The 21,185-nt window shown below is 37.6% G+C and overlaps 1 protein-coding gene across 1 annotated transcript in view; it reads left to right on the top strand.

Moving 5' to 3' along the window:
* Nucleotides 1-16,879: 16,879 nt before the first annotated feature.
* DNAJC12 (DnaJ heat shock protein family (Hsp40) member C12) overlaps nucleotides 16,880-21,185 on the top strand; it is a 34,344-nt gene continuing 30,038 nt past the window's right edge. Inside the window, exon 1 of the mRNA XM_082673689.1 lies at nucleotides 16,880-17,103. Coding sequence (XP_082529815.1) covers nucleotides 17,026-17,103 — 78 coding nt within the window. The 5' untranslated portion in view covers nucleotides 16,880-17,025. The remainder of the gene's footprint in view (nucleotides 17,104-21,185) is intronic.

Below are 21,185 nucleotides of genomic sequence, written 5' to 3'. Positions count from 1 at the left end.
AATCAGGTCTCCTAACAGCCTTGTCAAGTGCATTTTCTGAAATGCCTAAATTCTGGCCAGATAATCTGGTGCAGTGTTTTAATGCATTTTATTCACTATGAGCTTTGGAGTCAGACACAGCACGGTTCAAATGCTAGCTTTACCAATGGAACAGAGTAGGACCTCAATAATGGTGATTATACTTCCTGTTATTACCATTATCTTTAAAAAATAAAGAATTTTTCAGAGCAGTTTTAGGTTCACAGCCAAACTAAGCAGAGTTCCCATTTACTCCCGTCCCCCACTATCGCTATTCGCACACATTAACAAGTGAATTACTAGCATTTGTCATTGCACTTTGCACTTGATTAAAACCTCAAAGCAATGTTTCGACAGCCTTTAACGAATCATTTACAGATTCTATGTCTGACTTAACAGAAAGACTTTTAAAAAAAATTTTAAATATATCCTGTTCTTGTCTCAGAATGCTGTTTTACTCTGGCAGTCCGGGAGGGATTTTATCAGGCAGCCTAATAAAATGCAGGGACTAAAACATAGGGAGGCTAAGGTCCTGGCAGGTTCCGTTTTCTTTCCACTGGATCTTATGTTGGAACAGAGCAGCAGGTTCTGAGGAAAAGACGTTGGGAGGTAGGAGCTAAATCGGAAACTAGGCCTTTTTATCAGAGAGCTCAGCTGGTGTCCAAAATCCCAGCCTGAGCCGGGAGCAGGGAAATCAGAACGAATGGTTGCAGGTACTTTCTGGAACTTGGGGTTTGGCGCCTTGGAAGCTCGGGTTCCGAAGAACCGCAAGGGAAAGGTGCCGATTTTGCCCTGCACACCAGAACTTAGCGTGAGACTGGAAGGAAAAGGGAGAAGCAGGAGGAGAGCTGCACATCTGAGAACGACTCTGGTAGCTGGCCGCGCAGAGCTCACCTATGGGCTGCCTAATTTCTGTCCTCGTTCGGAGCTTCTAGGGCTTGTAAACTCTTACCTTCCAGCCTTTTTCCTTTTCTTTTCAGCAGAGTTAGCTTTCTTCCTCCCACTTAAAGCCTACGACCTGTGACGTTAAGAAAAAAAAAGCACTTCCGGAGGGACGTTTCCTGGAGACCGGAAGTAACTGGGCTGTCTCCTGTCGCTCCTTTACACGCAGTTTTCGCGATGCCTTGTGGGAGTTGTAGGCCAGGGGCCGAGGAGACTGGGCGGTTTTTCTGGTCCTGAGGTTGGGGCCCTGACGCTGCGCGTCTTGAGGTGCAAAGAACTTCAGCGATGTTAAAAAGTTCTATGAGATTTCTATGCTATATTTTGTACTATGTATTTTTAAAGCGTTTTTTTTTTAAAACCAGCATTTGTAAGTTAAATTATATTTGCTCTTTTAAAAAGCATACCAAAAAAGCATAAAGAAGAAAACAAAAGTGGTGAGATCACTATATTGACTTCGTACAAACAGTTCAGAAAGATGTTAGTTGAAGCTAAAAGCCTTTCTTCTGTACCTGCCCAGCTCCCTCTCTGAAAAGGAATCCACATATATGATTTTTAAAGAAAAAAATCAGGTGCAAATGTACATACAGTTGACCCTTGAACAAAACGGATTTGAAATGCAGGGGTCCACTTTTACAGGGATTTTTTTTTTCAATAAATATATGAATTATGAAAAACTGCCCAGAAGAGATAATGCTATCATACTCTTCTCAACCTTCCTTTTTCATGTGATAATCCATCATAGAGATCTCTCCATACTGCACAAAAAGAGTTATCTTACTCTTTTTTTAATGGCTTTATAGTAGTAGTTCATAACACAAATACCGTACTTTATTCATCCACTGATCTCTTCTTCTCCATCCCATTGAGGGACATTTTGGTTGTTTCCAATTTTTTTCTGTTGCAAAGAATTTTGCAATGGCCTCCTTGAACATATTTTGGTGTACATCACAGGGTAAATTTGTAGAGAAAAATTGTCCAGTCAACAAGATATAAGTTTTATAAAAGTTGATAAATACCACCAAATTGCTAAATTGTACCAATTTACACTCATATCCGACAATGTATGAAGGTGTTTACTTTCCCACTTCTGTTCTAGCACCAGGTATTATCAAACTTTAGACATTTTGCTTCTCTGAGAGGTGAACAATTTATCTTCCTTTGAGTGATTAGCAGTTTCATAATTATGACTGAGGTTGCACTTATAGTTATATGTTTATTGGTTGTTTATGTTTCTGAAGGTAGTCATATTCTTGACCCAATTTTCTGTTGGGTTGTTAATATTATTTTTTAATAAATTTATTTATTTATTTTTGGCTGCATTGGGTCTTCATTGCTGCACTCGGGCTTTCCCTAGCTGTGGCGAGTGGGGGCTACTCTTAGTTGTGGTGCGTGGCTTCTCATTGTGGTGGCTTCTATTGTTGCAGAGCACGAGCTCTAGGTGCACAGGCTTCAGTAGTTGTGGTACGTGGGCTCTAGAGAGCAGGCTCAGTCGTTGTGGAACATGGGCTTAGTTGCTCCACGGTATGTGGGATCTTCCCGGACCAGGGCTTGAACCCGTGCCCCTGCATTGGCAGGTGGATTCTTAACCACTGTGCCACCAAGGAAGTCCTGTTAATCTTTTACTTACTGATTTGTTTGCACTTTTTTTAAACTGGGGAAGTCAGCCTTTTGTCTGTTACGGGAATTGTGAAATTTTATTCCTTGTACATTATTTATCTCCTGATTTTGCTTTTGTATTTTTATGCCACACACATGTGCTTAATGTTTTTTTAGAGAAAATCCTTTCTTTACTATTATTATTTTTAAATATTTATTTATTTATTTGGCTGTGTCAGGTCTTAGTTGTGGCACACGGGATCTTTTGTTGCGGCGCACGGTCTCTCTGGTTGTGGCGCATGGGCTCTAGAGTGTGTGGTCTTAGTTGCTCCTTGGCATGTGGGATATTAATACGACCAGGGATCGAACCCACGTCCCTTGCATTGGAAGGGGGATTCTTAACCACTGGATCACCAGGGAAGTCCTTTTTCTCTTTCTTTTAAGGTAAGAAGTGGATTTATTTAGAGAGAAACACTCCACGAGAGAGTGTAGGCCATCTCAGAAGGTGAGAGGCCCACATGTGCTTAATTTTTGCATAGTCATGTTTATTAATTTTTTTCTATGGCTGCTGAGTTATTTGGTTATGTATAATTTATTTTGATATAAGGAGGAATGGCTGTAGCTTTATCATTTATCATTTCTTCAAAATACGAGACAGTGGTCCCAACATGATTTTTATTACCTTTACCATTAGAGGGAAAAACCCAGGGAACATTAAAAATACACCCTATCGGGCTTCCCTGGTGGCGCAGTGGTTGGGAGTCCGCCTGCCGATGCAGGGGACACGGGTTCGTGCCCTGGTCCGGGAAGATCCCACATGCTGCGGAGCGGCTGGGCCCGTGAGCCATGGCCGCTGGGCCTGTGCGTCCGGAGCCTGTGCTCTGCAACGGGAGAGGCCACAACAGTGAGAGGCCCGTGTATCGCAAAAAAAAAAAAAAAAAAAAAAAAAAAAATACACCCTATCATAAGGTGCTGCAACAAGTTTAAATTTTTTAAATTAATTAATTATTTATTTATTTTTGGCTGCGTTGGGCCTTCGTTTCTGCACGTGGGCTTTCTCTAGTTGTGGGGAGCGGGGGCTTCTCTTGTTGCAGAGCATGGGCTCTAGGTGCGTGGGCTTCAGTAGTTGCAGCACGCGGGCTTCAGTAGTTGTGGCTCGTGGGCTCTAGAGCACAGGCTCAGTAGTCGTGGTGCATGGGCTTAGTTACTCTGAGGCACGTGGTATCTTCCCGGACCAGGGATCGAACGCGTGTCCCCTGCATTGCCAGGCGTATTCTTAACCACTGCACCACCAGGGAAGTCCTGCAGCAAGTTTAAAGGTTAGTTTTGGGGAAAAGAGTAGAAATAAATAAGTGCATTCTACTTTTCTCAAAACACATGCTTACCTGTATTAAATAATACTCCAAAAAGGTGCTAATATTTATTAAAATAAGTAATGAAGACTTTTCTAATCAATATACAACTTAAAAAAGAGAATAAATTGTGAAAATGATTTAAAAAATTAAAATGATTGAAGAATTCCCAAATTGAGGAAGTATTATGTATGTTCAAATATAAAGCAAAGTTTTTCCCCAGATCATCCTTTAGAAAAACATGTAGATGCCTCATACTTGTATCCTTACACAGTTTCTCATACAATGGAAGAATAGCACTATTCTTAAATTAATACGGTTTTTCATAATATAGTATTTTAAATATGTATGTTTAAGTAAATTTAAAAAGTTGAATATTACATGTCATTTGATCATTTTATATATAACTAAATAATGAAATTTAAGTATTACATGTAGGCATTTGACTATTTTATATATAATATATATACTATATTCATATGTAATATGTACAAATATGGCCCTAAACTCATTTTTTGTTTTTGTTTTTGCATTGTCTCATTGGTGAAACTTAGACTTGGCTTTTATTCAGGCCTGGATGATGTATTCTTGCCATTTTGTTATTGTTTGATCAAGGCTTTAGTGCGGATACAGCGGTGCAATATATTAAACTTAAAAGAAGTTCTGAAGTAGAAACATCATTTAGAAAAATGGTGAAAAATACAAGAAGAAATAGCTACATGTTTTACCATATTTGCCTCTAGGCAGAGGGAGGTATGAGGCAAGTCTTCCACTTTTTTGTTAAAAACTTGGAATACTACGTCCTTTAAAAAACCCAAAACTCATGAGGATGTACAACAGTGATGTAAATAAAAATTAATTTGAAAACAGGAATGTGAAGTTTGTGTTAGTTTTTATAATAAGAAAAACATGAGGATGTTTGGTTGGGCACTTCCTTTTAAGATTTTCTTTTTCTCTGATTATAAAATCACACTGTAAGCATTTTCATCAAGGGCTTATCAAATTCAACATTTTATGTAAATATATATAAATATATATTTAAATATATATAAGTTATATGGAACATACAATAATACATTAGTTTCAAGTGTACAACATAGTGATTCAATTTTTTTTTTTTCCTGCACCGCATGGCTTGCGGCATCTCAGTTCCCCAACCAGGGATTGAACCTGGGCCAAGGCACTGAAAACACTGAATTCTAACCACTAGACCACCAGAGAACTCCCATGATTCGATATACATATACATATTTTTAAACACCAGGTGCTACTATTTTATTTTTTTAATATTTATTTATTTATTTTTATTTGGTTGCGCCAAGTCTTAGTTGCAGCACGTGTGTTCCTTAGTTGCGGCTTGGGGGTTCCTTAGTTGTGGCAGGCAAACTATTAGTTGCGGCATGCATGTGGGATCTAGTTCCTTGACCAGGGATCAAACCTAGGCTCCCTGCATTGGGAGAACGGAGTCCTACCTACTGCACCACCAGAGAAGTCCCTCGATATTTTTATACATTATAAAATAATCACCACAATAAGTCCAGTTACCATCCATTACCATGCAAAGTTGTTACAATTTATATTTTTATTTGGGGGATGTGATCTTGTAAGTAAGCCAGTCAGTACTATTATTAAAAAATAACAAAACCTCAAAGGCTTAAAACAAGTTGAGAAGGAGAGTTTTACTGAATTCTGATAGTGACAATACATGTGGAGATATCAAAATGAGGAAAATAACCAGTAATGCTGTGTAAACCTGTAACATCACAATATAAAGGACACCTTCAACTGGGTGCTTATTGAATTGTGAGCTCTTTCTCTTTAATTCTTACCTGTATCCCAAGGGGTGCTGTGAATTGGGGGCACTAAGGAGGGAGGAGCCATTCAGAGCCAAGGTGTCAGATATGTAAGCCACAGTTTAGTAAATAATATGATAGATAATACAATATGATGCAGGTGTAGTCTATTACTAGAATTGCCTAATTCCAGATTTTTGAGGAAAGGAATGAAACCTTTAGTTGATTTTATTCTGTCACATACATTATGCCTACATGGAATAATAACTTTGGTAAAACTCAGTTACAAGATGTAGGGGGAGCAAAGGAAATTATCAGAATTCTTTATTTTTTTAAAGAAGCAAAAACTACAGGTACTTTGTGAGTATATATTCAATAGGCTCTCAGTAAATTCCTACTGACTTACACATGTTAAGTTTCTTTTCTAAAACATGTGCCAACATGAGTGAAAGACCATAAGAACAAGAGGATTCAGTGCAGTATTCTCTGTAAGAGCCGAAGATTGGAAGTGTCTGACACTAAGGAACTGAGATACACACACACACACACACATATATATATGTAAATATACTTGTAAATGCAATGACTGCAAAAATGAAACTCTGTTAGCAGTGGTTACCTCAGTTACCTTGGGAAGAAAACTGGGGGCTGGAAGACCAAGGGTGGAGGGACACTTACCTTTCATGCCTACCGTTTTGTACCCTTAAAATTTTGTTCTGACTACAGTCCTGAAGCCTGCGGAAAAAAATCCACATTCACAGAAATGTAGACAAGATGAAAAGGCAGAGGGCTATGTACCAGGTGAAGGAACGAGATAAAACCTCAGAAAAACAACTAAATGAAGTGGAGATAGGCAGTTTTCCAGAAAAAGAATTCAGAATAATGATAGTGAAGATGATCCAGGACCTCGGAAAAAGAATGGAGGCAAAGACCGAGAAGATGCAAGAAATATTTAACAAAGACCTAGAAGAATTAAAGAACAAACAAACAGAGATGAACAATACAATAACTGAAATGAAAACTACACTAGAAGGAATCAATAGAAGAAAAACTGAGGCAGAAGAACGGATAAGTGACCTGGAAGACAGAATGGTGGAATTCACTGCTGCAGAACAGACTAAAGAAAAAAGAATAAAAAGAAATGAAGACAGCCTAAGAGACCTCTGGGACAACATTAAACACAACATTAGCATTATAGGGGTCCCAGGAGGAGAAGAGAGAAAGGACCAGAGAAAATATTTGAAGAGATTATAGTCGAAAATTTCCCTAACATGGGAAAGGATAGAGCCACCCAAGTCCAGGAAGCACAGCGAGACCCATACAGGAAAAATCCAAAGAGAAACATGCCGAGACACATAATAATCAAATTGGCAAAAATTAAAGACAAGGAAAAATTATTAAAAGCAGCAAGGGAAAAACGACAAATAACATACAAGGGAACTCCTATAAGGTTAACAGCTGATTTCTCACCAGAAACTCTACAAGCCAGAAGGGAGTGGCATGATATACTTAAAGTGATGAAAGGAAAGAACCTACAACCAAGATTACTCTACCCGGCAAGAATCTCATTCAGATTCGATGGAGAAATCAAAAGCTTTACAGACAAGCAAAAGATGAGAATTCAGCACCGCCAAACCAGCTTTACAACAAATGCTAAAGGAACTTCTCTAAGTGGGACACACAAGAAAGGAAAAGGGGGCTTCCCTGGTGGTGCAGTGGTTGAGGGTCCACCTGCCGATGCAGGGGACACGGGTTTGTGCCCCGGTCCGGGAGGATCCCGCGTGCCGTGGAGCGGCTGGGCCCGTGAGCCATGGCTGCTGAGCCTGCGCGTCTGGAGCAGGAGAGGCCACAACAGTGAGAGGCCCACGTACCGCAAAAAAAAAAAAAAAAAAAAAAAAAAAAGAAAGGAAAAGGACCTACAAAAACAAACCCAAAACAATTAAGAAAATGGTCATAGGAACATACATATCGATAATTACCTTAAACGTGAATGGATTAAATGCTCCAACCAAAAGACACAGGTTTGCTGAATGGATACAAAAACAAGACCCATATATATGCTGTCTACAAGAGACCCACTTCAGACCTAGAGACACATACAGACTGAAAGTGAGGGAATGGAAAAAGATATTCCATGCAAATGTAAATCAAAAGAAAGCTGGAGGGCTTCCCTGGTGGCGCAGTGGTTGAGAATCTGCCTGCCAATGCAGGGGACACGGGTTCGAGCCCTGGTCTGGGAAGATCTCACATGCCGCGGAGCAACTAGGCCCGTGAGCCACAACTACTGAGCCTGCGCGTCTGGAGCCTGTGCTCCGCAACAAGAGAGGCCGCGATAGTGAGAGGTCCACGCACTGCGATGAAGAATGGCCCCCGCTCGCCGCAACTAGAGAAAGCCCTCGCACAGAAACGAAGACCCAACACAGCCAAAAATAAATAAATAAATAAATGTTTAAAAAAAAAAAAAAAAAAAGAAAGCTGGAGTAGCAATCCTTGTATCAGATAAAATAGACTTTAAAATAAAGAATGCTACAAGAGACAAGAAAGGACACTACGTAATGATCAAGGGATCAATCCAAGAAGAAGATATAACAATTATATATATATATATATATGCACCCAACATAGGTGCACCTCAATACATAAGGCAACTGCTAACAGCTATAAAAGAGAAAATCGACAGTAACACAGTAAGAGTGGGGGCCTTTAACACCGCACTTACACCAATGAACAGATCATCCAAAATGAAAATAAATAAGGAAACACAAGCTTTAAAAGACACAATAGACCAGATAGATTTAATTGATATTTATAGGACATTCCATCCAAAACCAGCAGATTACACTTTCTTCTCAAGTGCACATGGAACACTCTCCAGGATAGATCACATCTTGGGGCACAAATCAAGCCTCAGGAAATTTAACAAAATTGAAATTATATCAAGCATCTTTTCTGACCACAACGCTATGAGACTAGAAATGAATTACAGGGAAAAAAACGTAAAAAACACAAACACATGGAGGCTAAACAATATGTTGCTAAATTACCAAGAGATCACTGAAGAAATCAAAGAGGAAATCAAAAAATACCTAGAGACAAATGACAATGAAAACACAATGATCCAAAACCTATGGGATGCAGCAAAAGCAGTTCTAAGAGAGAAGTTTATAGCTATACAAGCCTACCTCAAGAAACAATAAAAATCTCAAATAAACAATTTAACCTTACACCTAAAGGAACTAGAGAAAGAACAAGCAAAACCCAAAGGTAGCAGAAGGAAAGAAATCATAAAGATCAGAGCAGAAATAAATGAAATAGAAACAAAGAAAACAATAGCAAAGATCAATAAAACTAAAAGCTGGTTCTTTGAGAAGATAAACAGAATTGATAAACCATAAGCCAGACTCATCAAGAAAAAGAGGGAGAGAACTCAAATCAATAAAATTAGAAATGAAAAAAGAGAAGTTACAACAGACACTGCAGAAATACAAAGCATCCTAAGAGACTACTACAAACAACTCTATGCCAATAAAATGGACAACCAGGAAGAAATGGACAAATTCTTAGAAAGGTATAACCTTCCAAGACTGAACCAGGAAGAAACAGAAAATATGAACAGACAAATCACAAGGAATGAAATTGAAACTGTGATTACAAATCTTCCAACAAACAAAAGTCCAGGACCAGATGGCTTCACAGGTGAATTCTATCAAACATTTAGAGAAGAGTTAACACTCAGCCTTCTGAAACTCTTCCAAAAAATTATGGAGGAAGGAACACTCCCAAACTCATTCTATGAGGCCACCATCGCCCTGATACCAAAAGCAGACAAAGATACTACAAAACAAAAAATTGCAGACCAATATCACTGATGAACATAGATGCAAAAATCCTCAACAAAATACTAGCAAACAGAATCCAACAACACGTTAAAAGGATCATACACCATGATCAAGTGGGATTTATCCCAGGGATGCAAGGATTCTTCAATATATGCAAATCAATCAATGTGATACACCATATTAACAAATTGAAGAATGAAAACCATATGATCATCTCAGTAGATGCAGAAAAAGCTTTTGACAAAATTCAACACCCATTTATGATAAAAACTCTCCAGAAAGTGGGCATAGAGAGAACCTACCTCAACATAATAAAGGCCATATATGACAAACCCACAGCAAACATCATTCTCAATGGTGAAAAACTGAAAGCATTTCCTCTAAGATTAGGAACAAGACAAGGATGTCCACTCTCGCCACTATTATTCAACATAGTTTTGGAACTCCTAGCCACAGCAATCAGAGAAGCAAAAGAAATAAAAGGAATACAAATTGGAAAAGAAGAAGTAACACTGTCACTCTTTGCAGATGACATGATACTATACATAGAGAATCCTAAAGATGCCACCAGAAAACTACTAGAGCTAATCAATGAATTTGGTAAACTTGCAGGATACAAAATTAATGCACAGAAATCTCTTGCATTCCTATACACTAATGATGAAAAATCTGAAAGAGAAATTAAGGAAACACTCCCATTTACCACTGCAACAAAAAGAATAAAATACCTAGGAATAAACATACCTAGGGAGACATAAGACCTGTATGCAGAAAACTATAAGACACTAATGAAAGAAATGAAAGATGATACAAACCGATGGAGAGATATACCATATTCTTGGATTGGAAGAATCAATATTGTGGAAATGACTATACTACCCAAAGCAATCTACAGATTCAATGCAATCCCTATCAAATTACCAATGGCATTTTTTACGGAACTAGAACAAAAAATCTTAAAATTTGTATGGAGACACAAAAGACCCCGAATAGCCAAAGCAGTCTTGAGGGAAAAAAACGGAGCTGGAGGAACCAGACTCCCTGACTTCAGACTATAGTATAAAGCTACAGTAATCAAGACAATATGGTACTGGCACAAAAACAGAAACATAGATCAACGGCACAAGATAGAAAGCCCAAAGATAAACCCATGCACCTATGGTCAACTAATCTATGACAAAGGAGGCAGGGATATACAATGGAGAAAAGACAGTCTCTTCAATAAGTGGTGGTGGGAAAACTGGACAGCTACATGTAAAAGAATGAAATTAGAACAATCCCTAACACCGTATGCAAAAATAAACTCAAAATGGATTAGAGACCTAAATGTTAGACCGGACACTATAAAACTCTTGGAGGAAAACATAGGAAGAACACTCTTTGACATAAATCACAGCAAGATCTTTTTTGATCCACCTCCTAGAGTAATGGAAATAAAAACAAAAATAAACAAATGGGCCCTAATGAAACTTCAAATCTTTTGCACAGCAAAGGAAACCATAAACAAGACGAAAAGACAACCCTCAGAATGGGAGAAAATATTTGCAAACGAATCAATGAACAAAGGATTAATCTCCAAAATACATAAACAGCTCATGCAGCTCAATATTAAAAAAACAAACAACCCAATCCAAAAATGGGCAGAAGATGTAAACAGAGATTTCTCCAAAGAAGACATACGGATGGCCAAGAAGCACATGAAAAGCTGCTCAACATCACTAATTATTAGAGAAATGCAAATCAAAACTACAATGAGGTATTACCTCACTCCAGTTAGAATGGGCATCATCAGGGCTTCCCTGGTGGCGTAGTGGTTGAGAGTCCGTCTGCCGATGCAGGGGACATGGGTTCGTGCCCCGGTCTGGGAAGATCCCACATCCCGTGGAGAGGCTAGGCCCGTGAGCCATGGCCACTGAGCCTGCGCGTCCGGAGCCTGTGCTCCGCAACGGGAGAGGCCACAACAGTGAGAGGCCCGCGTACCGCAAAAAAAAAAAAAAAAAAAGAATGGGCATCATCAGAAAATCTACAAACAACAAATGCTGGAGAGGGTGTGGAGAAAAGGGAACCGTCTTACACTGTTGGTGGGAATGTAAATTGATACATCCACTATGGAGAACAGTATGGAGGTTCCTTAAAAAACTAAAAATAGAATTACCATATGATCCAGCAATCCCACCACTAGGCATATACCCAGAGAAAACCATAATTCAAAAAGACACATGCACCCCAATGTTCATTTCAGCACTATTTACAATAGCCAGGTCATGGAAGCAACCTAAATGCCTATTGACAGATGAATGGATAAAGAAGTGGTACATATATACAACGGAATATTACTCAGCCATAAAAAGGAACAAAATTGGGTCATTTGTTGAGACGTGAATGGATCTAGAGACTGTCATACAGAGTGAAGTAAGTTAGAAAGAGAAAAACAAATATCGTATATTAACGCATATATATGTGGAACTTAGAAAAATGGTACAGATGAACCGGTTTTCAGGGCAGAAATTGAGACACAGATGTAGAGAACAAACGTATGGACACCAAGGGGGGAAGGCGGTGGGGTGGTGGGTATGGTGGTGTGATGAACTGGGAGATTGGGATTGACATGTATACACTGATGTGTATAAAATGGAAGACTAATAAGAACCTGCTGTATAAAAAAATAAATAAAATAAAATTCAAAAAAGAAAAAAGCGACAGTATAACATGGGAAGTCTATTCAACACTCTGTAATAACCTAAATGGGAAGAGGATCTGTAGATGAATAGGTATGTATATGTACAAATGAATCAGATTGTATATTCCTAGAACAAGCAATATTGTAATCAAATTACTCTGATAAAAAATTAAAAATAAAAAAAGCGAAAAATAAGTCATGAGACATAAAAAAAAAAAAAAAAAGAAAGAATTGCAGGTGTATTAGTCAGGGTTCTCCAGAGAAACCGAACCAATAAGATTTGTGTGTGGATAGAGACAGAGATAGATAGATAGATAGAGAGAGAGAGAGAGAGAGAGAGAGAGAGAGAGAGAGAACAAAAAAAAAATTTTGTTCTATGTGAATGTAGTGCCCATTAAAAAATAAAATTTAAAATAAAATTCAAATTCAGGGTTAAACCACATTTGTCATTGTTTTCCAGCTATTCCTTCCTTCAAATGCACACAGCCACCAGATTTAATCTTCATAAAATTTCACTTTTAACATGTCACATGCTTGAGAAACTACAGCAGTTCCCTGTTACCTCCACACTCGCTCAGTGTTCTTGGCCTGATCATCAAGGCTCTCAACATTCTGGCCCAGGGCTCATCTTCAACACTAGTCTTAAAGGCTTTTCAACACATTCTGCTGTAAAGTTGTTTTCCTCACCTTTCCCTGAACATGCTATGGACATTTTCATCTCTCTTCGACAGCTTTTGCATTTTGCCCCTTCCTCCTTTTTTCCATGTAATTTGTGAATGCGTCTATGAATTTCTTTTAAATTTTCCCTCAAAACCACACAATTTAGCATTTGATTATGTAATGTGTTAAAGCTTAATTTGAGTTAATCTTGTGTTCTCAACGAAATTAATTTTCTGGTATGTGAGGTGTGGTGATTAAAGCATAGTCTTATTCAAGGAATAAGGAGCAGGGTTCGGCATTGTTTCCATTGCACTGTGATTCCTGTAAGCAAGGGATCACTCAGAGGAGACAACAATTGGACCTGCCAGTGGCCAAGACCCCTGTGAGAGGGGAAGCTCTGCGATGGCAGGATTCATTTCGTTCTTCTATGTTCAACCCACTGCACAGTGTTAGCTGCTTCGAAGGGTGAATAAATTGGCTTATTACATGCAGTAGAGCATGCAACAAACCAAACCAAACCAACTGAAGAACAAATTCTTGAATAGCGCCCTCTGAATTGTCATCTCTACAAAGTCAGTAAATAGCTATGTGATGTTTGGTGTTTTGTAGCTTTTATTGACTTATTTTTTTATATCTTTATTGGATTATAATTGCTTTACAGTGTTGTTAGTTTCTGCTGTACAACAAAGTGAATCAGCTCTATGTATACATATATCCCCATATCCCCTCCCTCTTGAGCCTCCCTCCCACCCTCCCTATCCCACCCCTCTAGGGGGTCACAAAGCATCAAGCTGATCTCCCTGTGCTATGCAGCAGCTTCCCACTAACCGTCCATTTTACATTTGGTAGTGTATACATGAACTGACTTGCTTTTTATTGCTTTTTTCTTATTACTCGAATATTATATGTTTATCTTAGCAAATGTAGATAAGCAAAAAGAATGAAATATATAAAAATAGGTGACCCTGTTACCTAGTGACAATTGGTCTATTTTGGTGTATATGCTTTTGCATATTTTATAAATATACATACCATATACAGATGGTCCCTGACTTACAATGGTTCAGTTTAGGATTTTTCAAGTTAACAATGGTGTAAAAGAGATACGCGTACAGTAGAAACCGTGCTTTGAACTTTGAATTTGGATCTTTTCCCAGGCTAGCGACATGTGGTATGATACTCAATAAGTATTTAATAAGTTACATGAAATATTCAACACTTTATTATAAAATAGGCTTCTGTTAGGTGATTTTTCCCAATTGTAGGCTAATGTAAGTGTTTTGAGCACATTTAAGGTAGGCTAGGCTAAGTTATGGTGTTCAGCAATTTAGGTGGGTTAAAAGCATTTTTGACTTAGGATGGGTTTATCGTGTTGTAACCCCACGGTAAGGGGTCAAGGAAGATCTGTAAATTTACAAAACAGGAATCATACCATACTTCTAAAACTTAACTTTTATATTTTCTTCCTTTTTAAATTATACCAAATCATGTGCATAAGTCTCAATGCTCAGTGAATGTTTACAATAATGCATATTGTTTGTAACCTTTTTATTCATCTGACAATGTGTGAACGTTTCCCAGGCATTAAATATTTTTCTATATCATTTAAAATGACTACACGGTGTACTACTGTGGATCATTATTTAAATGATTGTTGGACATTTAATTTTCCTAAAAAATTTTCATTATTGTAACTGTGTTTTGGTAAAGATAACCAGCTGTATCTTTGTACACATTCTTGATTATAATCTTTGCATAAATTCCTAGGTATGGAATTGCCTAGACAATATTATGTAAAATTCTGACTTTTGAAAGCCAATTTCCATTTCAGAAAGGATGTACCAGTTTCTTCTGCTGCCAGTAGATTTTTCTTTTAAATATTCATTTATTTATTTGTCTGTGCCTGTTCTTAGTTGCAGCACGTGTGATCTTCGTTTTGGCATGCGGGATCTTAGTTGAGGAATGTGGGATTTAGCTCCCTGACCAGGGATCAGACCCAGGCTCCCTGCATTGGGAGTGCGGAGACTTAGTCACTGAACCACCAGGGAAGTCCCCTGTTGCCAGCAGATGTTGAATGTGTCTAGGACTCTTTACTAACTTTAATATGCAGAAGGTGAGAACAATATTGGTCTAGGAAAAGAGCCTTCCATTGCATTTAATAAAACATGAGTGGCTGCTTTACCAAAATTCCTTTCTTAATCATCTTTTCTCTTTGTTCTTTAGAACAACATCAAAGCATTGTCCTGCCTGCTCTCAGGATAGAGAGTAATGGCAGCAAACTTTTTTTTCTGGGCAAGGTTGTCTAGTGTTCGAGGGATATAACTTTTCTTTTTGATTGTGGTAAAGTATATATAACAAAAAATTTACCATTTTAAGCATACAGTTCAATGGCATTAAGAACATTCACACTGTTGTGCAACCATCATGCCCATCCAACTCCAGGACATTTTTCATCTTCCCAAACTGAAACTCCATACCCATTAAACAGTGACTCCCCATTTGTCCCTCCCCCCAGCCTCCTGGTAACCTCTCTTTTTCTTTCTGTTTCTATGAATTTGACTACTCTATGTATCTCATATAAGTGAAACCATACAGAATTTGTCTTTTGTGATTGGTTTATTTCACTTAGCATGTCTTCAAGGTTCATCCATGTAGCATGTGTCAGAATTTCCTTCCCTTTTAAGGCTGAATAATATCCCATTGTATGTATATACCACATTTTGTTTATTCTTCTGTTAATGGACACTTCGGTTGCTTCTACGTCTTGGCTATCGTGAATAGTGATGCTATGATTATGGGTGTACAAATATCTGTTTGAGTTCCTTTTTTCAATTCTTTTGGGTATACCAGAAGTGGAATTGCTGGATCATATGGTAATTCTATGTTTAATTTGTTGAGGAATCACCACTGTTTTTCACAGCTGTAACTTCATATCCTTTTAAGGCCATTTGTTAGTTATTCTGGTCAGGATTTTGGGATGCCCAAATGGGCCTCCAAATACCTCAAGGGTTGTGAAATTTCCAAAACAAAATTTGTACTTCGTTTTAAAATTCCACACCAAACTTTCAGCAAGAAATGATATATAATGACGGATTAGTAAAAATGGGACTTCAGTGATTTCTCTTTAGAAATAAACCTTAAAAAATGTATATTGGTGAGCTCAATGAAAAAGTATTTCTTTAAGGCAATAGTTTATGGAGGCATTTAAAGGGTTAAGGCAGTTAAAATGTATCCCTGACCACTCACTGTCTTCTCTAAATCCTGCATTTCTTAGGGCCACAGTGAGCTGAAATACAGGCACCCTGGACCCACCCTAGGCCAGACACACTCCTGAGTGTGGAGAGAGCCAGCCCAGGAGAAATGGCACAGTGATCAGACCCCAGTCATCATACAGTTCTCCTTCCCACTGGCACATTTTATTTCCTTTGTGACACAAATCACTATTTTAAATAATCCTCTTTGTTTGCATGTGTCTTGTCTGCCTCCCTCTGTCAGAATGTAAGCTCCCTAAAAACAGAGACTTGTTTACCACACCTTTTTCTACAATTGTGCTGAATATAAAATAGGTCCTCAATAAATATTTATTGAATGAATAGATTGTCAAATGAATACAAACTTGCTTTCTTAGTCTATTTCTTTCTACTCTTAAACTATTTTAAAACTTATGAAATACTGTAAACACTCAGAAAAGCGCCTACTACTCATGTTTAACAAATCCTAAGATTTTACCATAATGCTTCAATTTTTTTTCTATCCCTTAAAAAAAATGGAAAAAGATAAAAATATATAGGAGATGAAGAGATGGCCAATTTGGGGGGTGTGTAAAAATGGACAGTCTTTGTCGACTCATGAGAGAAATGGTTCATCTACGTCGCTTACATAAATTCAAACTACAGATCCCAGGCAGCACTGCAACAGTTCTGCTCGTGGGCTATTCTTTTCTCTTGTATAAACAGCCAATGAAAGGTAGAGTTTACAAAGGTCTAGGATGACATCTGGTGTGTTGACTGTGGCCAGACTTAAATCTAGTTATTGTCGTTTGGAACGCGCAGCTGTAAACCAGACCTCATAGGGCTTTTCCTGTTAATTCGCAGTTCATTGTGCCTCTTGTTTCAGAGGGAAGAAAAGCTGATTTAGTAATCTAAATGGACGCGATACTGAATTACAGGTTGGAAGACAGTGAAGATTACTACACGTTACTGGGATGTGATGAACTGTCTTCGGTAAGGCAGGGAATAATGCCGTTCTTTTTCACAACAGTATTTCAAGTTTTTATTTAAGGTTTTAATTTGGAACTTACGTTGCCTAAAAATCTAATCTTGTATTATTTTAAAGCACTTTTGGCTCAGAGAAAGTTAAGGACTTAAATATGTGCTGGGTCTTTACTTGAATAATGTCCTTTTTCAGTTTTATGGAAGCTTCTGATTGAATATGTGTATTCTGTCACATGGCCATAGACTCTATTTCAAATATACTAAAAATACATATTTGAAATTTAATTCTAATTGCTATTGGCGTGTTTCATAGTATACATAAGCTATTTCTTTATTATGGCAATTTACACTGTAATTGAGATGAGATGTAATTTTCTAGCAATTAGTGATTTTAAAATCTTTTATTAAAATATGTACTTTTATGTGAGTAGTTAAATTATATAAACCAAGAAACATCGTTTTATGTTAATATTTCAAATTGTGTGAGAGGAATTACTTCTTTAAAGTCTGGCTTCTGAAACAAAATGTGTGAAAACTCTATAATTGTTCACTTGATCTATAATGGAACAATGTTTTTAAAGGTCCCCGTAGATAATTATAAAGGTTGTAAAAGTTTTTTAAATTATGGAAAGCTCATTTATAATTCTACCTCCCAAGGGTAACACTATTAATGTCTGGTATATTAATCACCAGTCTTTTTCCTATATATATATTTTTGAAGACAAGTTCGCTTTTTATCTGTTAACATTATAACAAGGATTTCTCCAGGCTACTAAAGATTCTTCATATATGTGTTAATGATTGCATATTTCATTTTACTATTGTACCACAATTGGTTATTCTCTTATTGTTAAACATTTCATTTATTTACAGTTTTTTAATATTTTAAATATTGAGATGAATATGAAATATATTTCAATTATATTATTATATGTTCATATTATTTTATATTTATATAACAAGTATTAAAATATTTATTTTATTTTATTACTAAAATATAGCCATTAATATTAAAATATTTTAAAGCAAATTATTTTTCTATTCATCTGTTTCATAAGGCTGGAGTTAAGTAATAAAATGTACTTCATTTTGTTTGGAGAATAGAATAATATTGGACACAAGGGATTATCTCTAATTTCGTCACCCTGAGGAAGTTATCTTAGGTTCCTTGTAGTTAAACACACTTAGAGCAACTGAGAACGCTTATTATGTGTTATTCATACTTTGGATTATACTCTTGCCAGATAATTTTTGAAGGAACTATCTGAATCAAAGGAACATAATTTAATTTGAAAAGTTTCACGATTTGGATTTATAAAAAATATTGTCATGCTAGGTTATAAAGGTTGTAATAGCCCCTTAATAAATCTCTTGACCCTTTAGTCAGTCTTTTGTAGTTATGTTATTGTCTTTTCAATCTTTCCACAAAGAAAGATTAGTCTTGAATAGACTACGGTGTATACCGTAGCATATATTAAAAGGAGAATAAAAGCATTGTCTTGACATTCCTTCTTCCGGATGTATTTTACTAATCCTGTCAATGGCATAGCATGTGTAGGTAACAGTCATTTATTTAAAATGCAATGACCTGTCACAATTTTGTCGATTCTTTTTATATATATCTTCCCCCGTGCCCCACCTTTTTTTTTTGTTTGTTTTGGCCACACCGCTCGGCTTGCGGGATCTTAGTTCCCTGACCAGGGATCAAACCCGTGCCCCCTGCAGTGGAAGGGCGGAGTCCTGACCACTGGACTTCCAGGGAATTCCCCTCTCCCCTCTTTTTATATGTATCCTTCTCACTGAAAAATATTTTAATGCCTTTTTTTGAGTATTACTATGACATTTCCTTTACTTAAATTGTGTTGCATGGATTTTCTTTACTTCAAATATTCCTTGATCTGATGCTCTAAAAAAATTAACCAGAACTGTTCCTATACAAGAGCAATTTAGCAGTTATAATTTCAAAGCAGCTTGATATTTTGATTCCACTTACAACAATTGAGTTAGATACACACATAATTCTTTGCTTTAGTATACAGTTCTTACATTTTAAAGCGTGTGTTGGAAATTAATTAAATGACATATATGAGGCCATGGGAGGATTTCCATGCTGCTGAGTAGGAAACAAATACCCCCTGTTCAAAAACATTTACTGAAATTTGAGCCCAAATCAGTTAGCTTTTTCTCCCTAAATCAGATTTTACATAGACGCATGCTATGAAATCTTCTGAAGTCCTTATTGATGCATATACCACACACTAGTGGTGGAAGGCAGCCTCTTGGGTGTGGATCTTAATTAATTTTTTAATATCTGGTCAACATTTCAGTAGTAATAAGACTTTCTCATTTCAAGATTTCATGGACTTGAAAACTGAGCATAAACTCAATAAATAGAAACACCTATTTTTTTTCTAGTTCTCTTTCTTATTGACTTCAGACCACTTGGGTTTAAATCTTAACCATTTATTGGCTATGTGACCTTGGGAAAATTATTTCACTTTCCTATGGCTGGGTTTCCTAATCTGCAAATGGGGATAATAATAGTACTCACCTCATGGAGGTGTTGTTGGGATTAAATGAGACATGATACATAAGGTGCTTAGAATGGTGCCTGGCATATAGTAAGTTGTCGTGGTTGAGGGAGTTGTTTTGGCCTCACAGTAATACTGTACACTTGGAACTTCATAAATTCATTCTATTCTATTTTTTTAAAATCAATTAATTAATTTATTTTTGGCTGCGTTGGGTCTTCGTTGCTGCGCATGGGCTCTCTCTAGTTGCTGCAGGAGGGGGCTACTCTTCCTTGTGGTGCACGAGCTTCTCATTGCAGTGGCTTCTCTTGTTGCAGAGCACGGGCTCTAGGTGTGCAGGCTTCAGTAGTTGTAGCTCGCGGGCTCTAGAGCACAGGCTCAGTAGTTGTGGTTCACGGGCTTAGTTGCTCCGAGGCATGTGGGATCTTCCAGGGCTCGAACCTGTGTCCCCTGCATTGGCAGGCGGATTCTTAACCACTGCACCACCAGGGAAGTCCCCATTCTATTCTATAATTCGCATTATTTTTAAAATATTTTATTTTGAAATGATTTTTAATAGAAGTTTTTGAAGAGCAATTTTAGGTTCATAGCAAAATGGAGGGCAAGATACAGAGATTTCCTATATACCTGCCCCCTCCACTGATGCATAGCTTCTCCCATTATCCACATTCCCACCAGAGTTACAACTGATGAACCTACATTGACACATCATCATCACCCAAAGTCTATAGTTTACATTATGGTTCACTCTTGGGTTTGTACTTTCTGTGGGTTTGGACAAGTGTATAATGACATTTATCCACCTTATCATAGTGTATCATAGAGAGTAGTTTCTCTGCTCCAAAAATCCTCTGTGCGCCATCTATACTGGAATAATTTTTGGCTTACAGAAAAGTTGCAAACATAATAGAGTTCTTGTATACACTTCACCCAGCTTCCTTAATGTTAACATCATATTTAATGGTAGTACCATTATCAAAATCAGAAAATTAACATTGGTACAATAGTATTAACTCAACCAGTGGTCATCAAGCATTTTTTGTAAAGGACCAGATAGACACGGTCAGCACTAGGATGAGGCAAGCAGAGTGCTTATGATGCAAAATTTAAGGAGGCACTAACTCTCAGGGTTTCTGCAAGTGCAGAGACCTGAGAGAGAGTGAGTACTTCCTTAAACCCAGGTGTCCTGCTTGTCTTTTTTTTTTTTTTTTTTTGCGTGTGTGGCAAGCGGGATCTTTGTTTCCTGACCAGGGATCGAACCCATGTCCCCTGCATTGGGAACGCAGAGTCTTAACTGCTGGACCGCCACGGAAGTCCCTGTGTGTGTCCTCTTGGTGCTGACCCTGAGATAGCAAATATTTTAGATTTTGCAGGATTTATGGTCTCTGCCACAACCACTCAATTTGGCCATTGTGAGAAAGTAGCTATAGATAACATGTAAATGAATGACCATGGCTGTCTTCCAATAAAACTTTATTTTAAAAACAGGTGGGGGCTTCCCTGGTGGCGCAGTGGTTGAGAGTCTGCCTGCCGATGCAGGGGACAGGGGTTCGTGCCCCA

This window comes from Grampus griseus (genome assembly GCF_964374135.1).
Source record: "Grampus griseus genome assembly, chromosome: 16".
NCBI classification, from domain to species: Eukaryota; Metazoa; Chordata; class Mammalia; order Artiodactyla; family Delphinidae; genus Grampus; species Grampus griseus.
The sequence above is the reverse complement of the archived record's forward strand: the minus strand, read 5'-3'. Positions and strand labels throughout refer to the sequence as shown.